The sequence below is a fragment of the Leucopleurus acutus genome (genome assembly GCF_964270905.1).
Source record: "Leucopleurus acutus genome assembly, chromosome: 3".
NCBI lineage: Eukaryota > Metazoa > Chordata > Mammalia > Artiodactyla > Delphinidae > Leucopleurus > Leucopleurus acutus.
Genome location: NC_139145.1, coordinates 105,507,546 through 105,520,469, shown reverse-complemented (window position 1 = coordinate 105,520,469; position 12,924 = coordinate 105,507,546). Strand labels below are relative to the sequence as shown.

The 12,924-nt window shown below is 36.7% G+C and overlaps 1 protein-coding gene across 2 annotated transcripts in view; it reads right to left on the bottom strand.

Moving 5' to 3' along the window:
* MEF2C (myocyte enhancer factor 2C) overlaps positions 1–12,924 on the bottom strand; it is a 143,916-nt gene that overhangs the window by 85,862 nt on the left and 45,130 nt on the right. The window contains exon 2 of one of the 2 annotated variants that reach the window (XM_082836062.1): positions 4,271–4,466. In XM_082836062.1, the coding sequence (XP_082692188.1) occupies positions 4,271–4,324 (54 nt within the window). In that variant the 5' untranslated portion in view covers positions 4,325–4,466. The remainder of the gene's footprint in view (positions 1–4,270; positions 4,467–12,924) is intronic. The other variant, XM_082836063.1, reaches the window with a different exon arrangement.

Below are 12,924 nucleotides of genomic sequence, written 5' to 3'. Positions count from 1 at the left end.
GAAGGTTTCAGGTACCATTCTTTACTGTGCTACACAGCACAGGTGTTGTTCTGATAGAAATCACATTAACTATAATAGCTAATGGTGAGTCTTGACAGGAATAGCTGACAGGTAAAGTTATGGAGCATTTATTACATGTTAGGTGCCTTACATTTATCCCCCAATTTAATCATCTCAATGACCCAATGAAGTGGGTACTATTTTTTAATCTCCCCTCTACTGAAGAGGGAAAACTCAGAGGGGTTAAGTCACTTGCTGGAGGGTCACACAGCTAGCAGGTGGCAGAACTAGGGCCAGAACAAGGTTTGTGTGTCTCTAAAAACCATGTTCTTCACCATGGTATTACACTGGATGCAGTATGATGTAACTGGGGAAAGCAATGACACACAACCATGCTCTTAGCCATTATATTATACAGAACGCAGAGTGATGCGATTGAGAAAAGCTTGTTTTGTTTTTGAATCTGAAAGATTTGGGCTCATATCTTGGCCACCTCCTAGTATTAACTATCTGACTTCAAAGCTCTGTGTGATCTGGGCCCTCCCTAGCATCTAAACCTTTTCTCTCATCTCTCTAAAGTTATACACACCAGGCTCAAGCTCCATAGGCTTTCCTTAGACTGCTTAGCAAGCTCTTTACTTTCTCAGAAGCTTCGCAAACACTGTTCCCTCTGGAATGTTGTCACCTGCCTAACTCTGAATCATCTTTTAGCTCCCATCTTTCAGCATTTCCTCAGGGAGGCCTTTCTCTCACCCACAATCTAAATAAGGCACCTCCTGTTATTCCTTCATAGCATTTGGAGAGCTGCATTCATAGCACATGTGAACAGAATTTTTGTTATATATTTGCATATTTCATGTCTGGTTCATCCCACCAGGCCAGGGGTCCACCAACTACGGCCCACAGGCCAATCATGCCTGCCCCCTGTTTTTGCCAGTAAAGTTTTATTCAAACACAGACACATTCATTTGTATACACATTGTCCTTTGCTGCTTTCACTAAGAGGACAGAGACGAGTAGTTGAGACAGAGACTGCATGGCTCACAAGGCCAAAAGTATTTGCTATCTGGCCCTTTACAGAAACAGTTGGCTGACTTCTGTGGCAGACAATAAGCTGAATGAGATTCTTCTTGCTTACTGCTGAATACTTCATGTTGGGCACATTGCAAACAAGTGATATTTGTTGATTTAATAAATAAATGAGTTATTCAGCTGTAAATGGAATTACTAAAGATTAAATGGAGTAATATATATGTAGTTCTTGGAACACGTAGCTTCTTTTAAGTTATCTGAAAATTTCCGTAAGACAAATTGACAATTCATGATTTTATTTTTTTTACATACTAGCTTAAGAAATCCACCTCGTTTAGCTTAGAGATTGAGAAATAAGTAGTTTTCATAAACTTGGAAACTCTGGAAAATTAAAAAAAACAAAACAAAACTAGCTGTTACTTTTTTTTCCTCCCCTAAACTATTTTATGTATACAACTGGAGTTTCTGATTTTTAGCTGTTGCTACTGCCATAATGGAAAATAAAGGCAAAATTCAATTTAAACAGTCAGCCACTCTGTTTTACCACAGTTTTATTTCTCAATGATATACAACTTATCGCATCAGCTCTGTAATATTTCATTTCACACTTTAAGTCAGTATTTCTTATTCTGTAAAAACACACCCTGTGCTCTGTATAGCCAAATAAACACTTGCAATGGCAGGGCAGGCTTTTACTGCTTTTGAGAAAAGATGACAGTGAGCTATGGTGTGAGGTTCTGTTAGGGAGTCTACAGCGGGGAAGCTTCAAAAAGGGCAAAGCAGTTAATGTTTCTCTTTTCAACATGTGAACACATACTTTAAAGGGAGCCTAGGTTAGGGGTGTCTCCTCACTTTGTATGACATGCTGTTGCAGATTTGCTGGTGCTGGTTATCAGAAGTGACCTACATCTTTTTTTTTTTTTTTGCGGTATGCGGGCCTCTCACTGTTGTGGCCTCTCCCATTGCGGAGCACAGGCTCCAGACGCTCAGGCTCAGCGGCCATGGCTCACGGACCCAGCCGCTCCGTGGCATGTGGGATCTTCCGGGACTGGGGCATGAACCTGTGTCCCCTGCATTGGCAGGCAGACTCTCAACCACTGCGCCACCAGGGAAGCCCATGACCTACATCTTTTAGGCTCTCTCCCAAATGGCTCTTATGATCACTCTTACAGTAGATGAGAGGCACGCATGACAAATATTTATAAGTAAGATGGCTGTTTAAGTTTGTCAATAGCCATGTAAAATAATCACTGAAATATATATTAAAACATGGAAGTTTTCAATTTTACCAATTCCATTTAAGAGTGTTGAATTAAAGGGCCAACTGAACCTAAAGACGAAGAAAAGACTACACAGATCCTAAATTCTATAGAATAAAACCAAGGAATTCATCTTCAGGATTAAAAAAAGTAAGAGTGACTAAGCTGAATTTAAATAAGTTTTCTTCTCTTAAAGTTATCATGACTTCTAACATGGGTGAGAGTAACAGCAATTGTAGGCGCAACTATATTTAAATTACGAAAAACGTTCAATTGTTAGCTCAAAAGCATAGTGCTAACGTTCTCGCATGCCTGTGTAAGTTTTATATTCCTTTATAAAGCATAATGAAAGCTAATGAATTCAACCGCAAAAACTTTCTTTTGTCCTTGTAAGCAAAAGGAAGATACAATAAATTTCATGAACCCGCAAATTAACTGGCCTTACTAATGAAGTATAGATGCTAATTCATATAAAGTTTTGACTGCACCCCAAACAGGTGCTAGTCCAAACAGTAAGATCTAAATAGTCAGTGGTATATGATGTTCAATATTTCAGTTTTAAAATTTCAACCTATAAATCAATTAAAAAATACTGTGGTTTTATATTGACAGAATGATTGCTTTTTGGCTTGACCCGTAGCAATACACAATATGTAGGAAAACACTGAAGGAATCCATCGTAAATCTTAGCATTGTTCATCCTTTAGCTCAACTTTCAGCCAAAAATAGTTCAAGTCATATGTACCTTAAGTGTAATAATTTAAAGGAGTATAAATCTGAAAATCTAAAAAGTTTCTTTACCTCTTAATGGCATACTGGCTTTGATGGCATAAATAACAACTTCTATTCATTATAATTTACACATGTAGCAATAAAAAGTTCTAAAGCACGAATCAGTTCTAGTCTCACTAGAAGGTCCAAGAAGCTAGAAAGGCACAGTAGGGCAGAAAGAGTGTTGGGGGAAATTACAGTCCGGTGGGGCGTCTCTGAGGCTGTCCTCTTAGCTTTCCCCAGTGTAAATGGGCAACAGCCAAAACGCTCTCCTCCCCCGTGGTCAAGGAATGTCTGTTCTGTAGGTTCCATTATCCATTTGCAATGTTTGGGATCTGGCAGTACTGTAATATCTCTCAGGAACCATTATTTGCTATTTAACATCAGTTTAAACATTTGTTATTTAACCATTATTTAACATTAGGATGCATGCAGACCACCCGGCTATTCTTACTTCCCCTAACTAAATCCACTCTCCCCAAGGGTGAAGGAAAATAGAGTCAAATCCCAGATATTCATAATATACGAGTCTTCACTGAAGAGAGCATTTGCATGTATAAAGTCTTTAGAATAGATTAATTGTATCATACAGATATCACTGGAGTTCTAGAAAAAAATGATAACATGTGCCTCTAGGTTTATAAAATTCAGGCTTTAAAGAAAATGCTATGAGTTAACTGATAGTTCTCGCTTCTGTGTTTGAAGAGACTAATATTTCGTTGTCAGCACAATGTTAAACGTTTTGGATGTATTTCAAAGTCTCTTTTACTGTGAATAGACTGGAAGCCATTTTGATACAGGATATTTAGTCTATATTATAAACCTCTAAATGGATGACCACAAAAGGCCTCGTTCCCATGAATATAAGAATATCTTTGCTTGATGATGCATGCAGTGGAGCAATATTATGCTTATTAACTCTTAATTATTAAGCTATTCATGTTGCGCAAACGCAGTTCCATTTAAAATTCATGTTGAAGTAAAAAGTGAATAATCATCAATGTGTAAAGTATATTTCTTACAGATAGAGTGATTTTTTTTCCCCTTTACTATCAGCACTTAAACTGACCACATTTAATTCACTAGAACTTCTCTTAATGGATGTTTATAAGCTCAAAATGTTTTCAGTACACTTAACATATCTGGGGGGGGCGTGTAATAAATGGCCCATGTAAATAACAACACACACAGAAGTTTACCCCGCTCACCTGTCTGTTACGTTCATCCATAATCCTCGTAATCTGAATCTTTTTTCTCCCCATAGTCCCCGTTTTTCTTCTCTCTCTCGTCCCTGAAATTATGTATTTTTTCCTTCCTTTTCTTTCTCTTTCCTGTTTCCTCCAAACAAATCTCCTTCTTCAGCACTTGCACTGCTCAGTTCCCAAATTCCTGCATTCGTTCCTGCTGAACAAAAAATAAAAATTAAGCACCACTTTAATTTTCTAAAAATAAAACTCTATGGAACTAATCAAATTAAATGAATGAAAATAAGCATCTGTTAAAAGTACATGGTATATCACATGTAGGAGCATATCAGGTAGGAATGGTTTGTTCTTATGATTAAAATAATCTTGTAAGTAATTTAACAAGTCATTTAAATGATGAAAACTATGCTTTAAAGCCCAACACTTGAAATGTATCTTTTGCAAAGAGTTTCTTACTATTTTTTTAATGAAACTAGGTGACTATTTTCACCCTTCTGTTATGAAAAATTACCTAAATCAGAGAGTTAATGAACCTTTATGTACCTGTGTATGCTAAGTAGGGCAGCTAATTCATTTCTGAAGGGAAAACAATCTCGTGTTTTGACAGCAGAGGTGATAACGTCCCTCGTTATGCAAATAGGATGGACTATTATGAAAGTGCTATTTGATATATGTAAATGTCAACGAATTTAAATCTAAATCCTTTAATCTTATTTTTAAAAAGTCACTGCTATGAGAACACTGTAAAAATAATGTGGGATATTTAATCTTACATAACAAGCAGCTATCAGCAGTGAAATCTTTTCCTTTTGAAAGCCCTTAAGCTATATCTTGAATACAAGAATCAAAAAAGATAATCATTCATAGAAAAGAAAGAAATGGTATGAAAATTAGAGTATTATTCCATTTATGACTATATTTCTTATAAGCCATCAGTTCCTTAAATTTAAATATTTTAAAAAGACACATCATATCTCTTTGGGGAGCAAGATATAAAATTATAGAAGCTTGCCATATACTGGATATCTTTAGGCCATGAATTAAAATGAAAGAAGTGATCATCAACAATGTAAGATAAACCCAGAGAATCCAGTGTATTAAAAGTATGTATCTTTGTTTTAAATTATATCTGAAAATATTTGAATGAAAGTGAATTGCTGTGAAATGTGGAAGTTAACAAAAAGGCATTCCACAGTGGCTTCTTCATTTGCAAGCAATAGCTTCAATTATTCTATCCCGTCTTATGTCAAAGAATGCAACTACTTCACACATTGCTCAGAATTTCCCTGTTTACTTTAGCTGGTGTCTGACAACCGACCTGATAAATTCCCACATGTATTATGTAATACTAAGCCATTGTCCTGGCTATTTAATAGATTATTTGGCTCCAATTCAAAGTTATTGGAACAGGAATTGGAACTGTTACACATTTGGTCTGATCACATCGGCTGTCTTTTGATTTCTTTAATTTAATTTCTAAATTCTTTATCACCTTGAGTAAATTTTTTAAATTTAAGTTTTCTGTGATTATCTAATTGCAGAAGCTATTATGATATAATTAGTTCTGGTGGATTACGTGCTGCTTAAACACTAAGACCATCCATTCTCTTTTGCCCAGTGCCTTCTATTAAACTGTAGCTCACTTCTGCCTCTGAGAATATATGTATGTTGAGTAGTATCACGACCACACAGTGCTCATCAAAACTATTACTCCAGCGGCAATTTTAAATGTTGGAAGTAGTTCAGAGTTTTAGAGTTATATAAATAACACACATCTGACAAATAGATAGGAAAAAATTAGCTGTAAGATATATTTAAAAAATCACATTAAAATATGAAAAATCCACAAAGCACAACTGCATATTCACTGTTGTCAAACACGGTCCATCTACCTATTTTTAGTGACGGTCTTAAATATCACTCAACTGGACAACTTTCCAGTGTTTCCTATAGTCTTACCTTAGAAGCAAGCAGCAAGATAGAATGGTATTTCCCATGCATGTGCAAGAAACCAAAGAGACAAACACAGGCTTCCTCGATCACAGAAAAGCCAACCCATGAATCCACAGCAAATGCATATGGGACAATTTCCTTTCTTTCATTGAGCTGAGGCCGCGGCACTATCGGCTTACAGGACTATGCCTGCCTAAGCGCTTACTCACTTTAAGGTGGAAGGTCAGGGTGAACAGATTAGAGTGTGGAAGAGGCGGGGAAGAAGAAAACTTCTGTGGATCCTGATTTCAAAATACAAATAACCAAACGAGTAGAGAAACATCCCTGGAGAAAAGTCTCCTTGGAAAGACAGAGTTCTTGATGAATCAAACTTAGAAGAGTTCCTCCATCTCACCACCCCGTATTTCACAACTTTGAAACGAGGGACGCGTCTTAAAAAGAGCAGAGCAAGGATTTTCTTTTTTAATTCTTAAAACATTACGGGAGGTATTTTGCCAGAAAGAACTGATACGTGTCAATATGTATATATATAAAATAATCGATTAAAGATGACATTTTGAAATATGCAAGGTAATGTAGAGAGATGTAAGTTTAAATTTCAATAAAATTAAAACATTTTCTTATTTCCCATAAAAATGAATATTTCTTGAAGTGTGCTGCCTTTTGAACATTTCTGAAATGCAAAATTTGATATGACTAAGTACATAAGCAGAGTAAGATATGGTGAGGATGAGACTGTTTGCATGAAGTAAAACGTGCCTTAGAACATTCTGCTTAGAACGTTAGATTATGGGTCACCAGGTTTCAAGGCTGTCAGTAAAAATTCAGAGTTAGGAAGGTCAACAACAGCTCAGTAGCTGTTTTCTTAGCATAACTATTTTTCTAACCTGATTTTTATGCAAAAATCATATTGTAAGGTTGGTTTCAAGTATTAATTTGTAGGAGGCCTAGAGAGGCTGAAAAGAGATTATATAACTTCAGTAATCTGAAAAATTGTTTTGTATGTAAATGAAGAAAAGAATATAATAGCTAAACTGCACATAGTAGAATTTGAGTTACCCTGAGAACTTTCATTTATGTACAATCAACCATAGGCTTAAAATAATTCCAGCAGCCTTACCGCTACTTCTTTCCACATGAAAGAAGAATTCTTGGAAAATGACAGAGTTACAGAGAAACAATCAGTAATTTAAAAAAAAAGAAAAGAAAAACAAATACTCTACCATAGTTACACTCTATAGAGCTACAGTCTTCTGCGTTTTTCTTTTTGCCAACCTAAATAGAAGAAAAATAAAATCATGCTGCTTACTAAAAAGGGGAACTTCATTATGGGAGGCTTCTGTTCACTTTGAGTTTGGCATAAGCAGACAGACGAAGGCAAAGTGGTTTGAGACCCAAGGAGAGAAGAATTTCTTGTGGACAGACGCTAAAGATCCTTCTCCCACCCTGGCTCTCTCATTTACAAACAAGTTCCCTGAGTGACACACACCTCCCTCCCTTCCCCCTCTCCTCCCCTCACTCCCTCCCTCCCACAAATCCCTCCCAGTAACACAGAAGAATCTTGACAGAATGGCAGGAAACACGCACAGACTGGTCAGGGAAGGATATGATGTCAGCAACCACGAACAATAAAAGGTGTAAAGGTGCTTCCTTCCCTAAACTGTTCCAGAAGTGTAAAATGGGAACCAAAACTCTTCACTTCCTTCTCTGAGCAGAACTGTCTGAGTGTGCTGGGCTGCTCACCCCACACAGAGAGGCCTTTGAGAGGTTCAGATAAGGGACAAGGAGAAAAATCCAGACACGGGGACAACATTTCTAACTCCTATTTTTAAAACACCTGAGAAAAAAATCCATTTCAGCTCTGGGTTAGTATTTTATATGACTGCTTTAAGAAATAAAAATAAGAAAACAAACAAGTTCATTTTGGTGAAGTAGGAGATACACTGCAATTACCATTTACCATACCTCACCCAAATCATCTGACACAGCTAATGCAGCCATATAATCTTAATTTACTCCCTCGAGGCAAATGAAGGATTCTATACAGCAAAGAGCCAGATGGATATTTTGGTGTTTGGTAAAAAACAGAATCATGAAAACTGTTAAAAAAAATCAATGTTTGTTGGGAAAATACATGGATTACTTCTTTGCCCCCATAATTAAAAAAAAAAAAGATATACTGGGTGGTGGTGAGGCAGGGGGGCAAGAGATTCCTATGTTATTGAAGCTTTCAGAGTTCGTAAAAAAATTCAGACTAAGAACCAAAGTAACTAACATAAACTTTCAGTATACAGTGAAACTATTTATTTTAGTCTCATCACTATTAGTTTCTTTCTAACATGGAAATGGCAGTCTACCATAAGATTTCTGTAGGAAGAAAACCACATATCAAGTGAATCTGAGTCATCTTCAGATTTCAATCATCTTCCCACAACACTTTGATTTAGAAATTAAACATAACCTTCAGTTTTGTGTTTTGATCTTAGAGTGAGACTGCCATGCCACATTGAAAGATGTGGGAAGAAATTAATTCTCTGCTGCTAAACTTATCTGTGCAAAGCATGTATTTTGCTACAATAAGCACCGTGCAGTCACTTAAATAAAAACAGCCTATGAATAATGACAAAACATTAAAATATGTGATGTCAGTTTGCAATGAAGAATTCTGGTTTTCTTTTACTCATATTAGCAAATAACTTTTTCACTGACTCACATTTTCATTACCACTAGCATCTTCATAAAATGTTTTGTAAAAACTCCAAGCTGAAAAGCAAGCATGCTATATCACACAAGAAATTATACGGTTAAATAAATACAAGCTGGATACTTAGCAAGGGACAAAAATGATCATAAGCCCAGTTGCTGCAAGCCTGGTATTACTAATTCAAACAATTAAATGATTCATTATTAGTTTAAGTGGAAAACTTTGCTCATTATGGTGCATCTAGATACATTTAACTTTCTACTTTATGATATGTTTGAAAGACACACGAGGCATGTAATTATATTTTGGTTAAAAGGAACAAGTAGATCTCTTAATTTTTTTCTCTTAAGAAGTATTCTGAACTTCAAAAGATATAATAATTATTAATCTTACTGTTATTCAACTATGTGATGTCTTATGAGTTAGGGAATATTTCTTTGGTCCTGAAAGTCACTTCACTTCTCTCTAAGCTTACCATGTATTACACAGAATGTTATACTACCCTAGCTATGAATGCAAGCTGAATTTGTCCTAAAGACACATAGCTAAGACATCCTCTTAAGGGTAATAAAATTACCCATTCTTCCCCACTGGATTTCATTATCATGAATATAAACAAAGTTATTTTCTCAATTTATTCCAAGTTAATATGATGAATTTTTTTTTTTTTTTTTTTTTTTTTTTTGCGGTACGTGGGCATCTCACTGTTGTGGCCTCTCCCGTCGCAGAGCACAGGCTCAGTGGCCATGGCTCACGGGCCCAGCCGCTCCATGGCATGTGGGATCCTCCTGGACCAGGGCACGAACCCGCGTCCCCTGCATCGGCAGGCGGACCCCCAACCACTGCGCCACCAGGGAAGCCCAGTACGATGAATTTTGAGTCATCTTCAGAACAGTAACATAATGTCAACTGTCTTTCAGTTCCCCACACCTGCCAGGCTCCTTCCTGCCACAGCGCACATGCAATTCCTGCGGCCTGGAGCGCTCCTCCTTCCCCTCCGTGCCTCCTTAACCTCTTCCCTTCCTTTCTGTCTCAGCACATTTCATCTCTCCAGGAAGCACTTCGCGCTCTCCTGATCACATCAAATTCCCCTATAAGGACTCATAGCACCATGTCCTCCTTTGTAGCACTTGTCACAACTGAAATTGCCTGTCTGCCATCTTCCTCAACATCTGTGGGCCAAGTCTGTTTTATCTGACTTTTGCGTTTTCAGTTTCTACCCCAGTGCCAGGCATATAGTAGGAGTTAATAACTATGAGTTGATTAATGAATTAATTCATTAAGATTTTTATCTCTCAGGTGAATATTTTCTTCAGTCACTATTTTTAATGACTATTAAGAACATTTTCATTTATACAGAAGCAGACTGATAACCTCACTTAATCTTTCATTATATTTATATAGCATCTCATATATGGAATAAGAATAATTTATACTGAGAAGTGGAAGTTGAATGGATTTTGGAGTCAGAAAAGCTCAGGGTATGAACTCTAACTTGGTACTTAGAAGCTGAGTGACTAAAGACTAATGACTTAATCACTTGGAACCACTCTTCCCTTGCCTTACAAAAAGTTGGGAATGTACTTCTTCATCTGCAGGATGGTTGTAATCATTAAATGTGGTACTATAGGTGAAGACTAGGTACATAGTAGGACTGGGAACATGGCTTAGTACTTGCAAGATTGCTTCAGTTTTGAGGCATAAACTGAAAGTCATACACAATAAGGTTATCAAGTGAACCACAGTCTTTACATATACCACGAAGACCTTACTTTGCAGAGATGATGATGGGCAACTTCTAAAGGTAATACCTCATTTATCCATTAACAATAATCATTATATGAAGAGAAACTTACAGTGTTATAAAAGTTAAGAAGTTCCTCATAAGTATCAGTCATGGAAGAGCTTCAGGCTGCAAAAGTAGAAATAACTAGGGAAATACATCAATTTTCCCAATGACCACGGCTGCTGAAAACTCTACATTAATGTTTCTAGTCCTACTTTAATATCTTTCCCCAAGGACAAAAGGAGATGAAATGTATGTCAGAAATATAATAAGGCTAAAAAGGAACTCGTTTTGAAAACCCCTGCAATTAATTTAATAAGCGGGCCTAACGTGCCATTATCACTGATATAAATCATTTTATTTACACAATTCTAGAATTTAGGAGACACTTACCTTTAAACAACTGTATTGCATTATAAACAATTTAATAAACACAAGGGAAGCACAGCTTCCCAGTCATTATCACCTGCGGTATATTTTGCCTTGGACTCTTTTTTCACACTGGAGCTTAAACGGCATTCTCCAACCCCCATGCTAAAATAAACTCCAAACAGTCTAAATATGTCAAAAGCCTTGTGCTATCCAACCACACCACAGTTTTTAGTCTTTCTACATCATATTGAGTAATTAAGTCAGGGTTCTAGCAAGTCTTTGTTTTCCTAATTTTTCACCATGTTTTCTTCCAAAGGCCACTTCGTGATGTGGCAGGGTCACCACAAGGTAAATCCGCAGTGTCCTCATCACACAGCAAGAGCTACTAAGCATCACAGAGTGTGTTCTGTTCCCCAGCTGTAACTTTTCCAAAAGCAAATGCAGCTGGATTTTTTGTTGCTGTTACTGAACAAAGCAAGTTAAGCACTACACAACACCAATATCAGTGAAACAAAACTGTCAGCCTTCAACGCAAGCTAGGCTTGAAATGGGAGATGTTGCTATTATAAATTTTCATCTTGGGCTTCCCTGGTGGCGCAGTGGTTGAGAGTCCGCCTGCCTACGCAGGGGACGCGGGTTCGTGCCCCGGTCCTGGAGGATCCCACATACCGCGGAGCGGCTGGGCCCATGAGCCATGGCCGCTGAGCCTGAGCGTCCGGAGCCTGTGCTCCACTGCGGGAGAGGCCACAACGGTGAGAGGCCCGCGTACCACAAAAAAAAAAAAAAAAAAAAATTTCATCTTATGACAAAAATCTGAATTCCCAGGCATCTAATGATCCTGTCAGAAAAATCTTACATTCATTATTTTCTTAATCTTTAATATATCATATTTCATTATTAAAATGTAAATATTCTACACATTTTTTCCTTAAAAGCCTGAGTGTATGAGACACAGTCTTCAGCCTTACTAATACATTTGTGTGTCTGTATGTGTTTGTACAGAGGTAATAATTTCCTATAAAACTGCATAAAATGGAAAAAACATATTTTAGTCTTTCATAATATGTGGGTAAAACGAGTACATTTTAAGATATCTGAGTAGTCCTGAGTATTATCACTAGTAAATAATCCCAGTATTATTAGGATTGTGATATGAATGGTTAAAAGGACATTCTAAGTAAAGGCTAAGTAATAAAATAATACTCTGTATTCAAACATTACATTAATGATTGAAAATTATGTCCTTGAAAATAATTTGCCTCTGTTGTTATTTACCTTACCAATTTATGTAACATTTAAGGATGACCTTGAAATGAGAAGAAATACTATTGTCCTCCTGCCAATGTTTTTGTTCTACATTAAGAAGAATATGCTTGATAAATCATCTGCTATTTACATTCACTGAATGTCATTTACTTTTGTCTCTAGCTAGGCTTTAGAAATTTAAAACGTTTATATAAAAACCTTCTATGATAATTTATATAATAGTCAAAATGCCAGTCATACCTCAAATCGAAAAAAAGATATTTGATATTACTATTATATGTGGCTCGGAACCCAGTGATTCATCAATTTTTCGATTTCTCTTCATCTCCTTTACAGCATCCTAATCAACCTAATTAAGGCTTTGTTCATCTGAAACCTCTGATGACAATTTGTTTAACTCTATCCCACTGTGGTCTTCTTATAAGGAGAATTACATCTGATCTTCTGACAGCAATCATTAAATGATCCCAACTGGCCCCAATTAAGCCACATGGCTCACGGCTTCCATGTAGTCAAGTGCCAAGTTCTCTGTTTCACTTACACATCATTCTTGGTTTATTTTCTTAAAGCCAATTA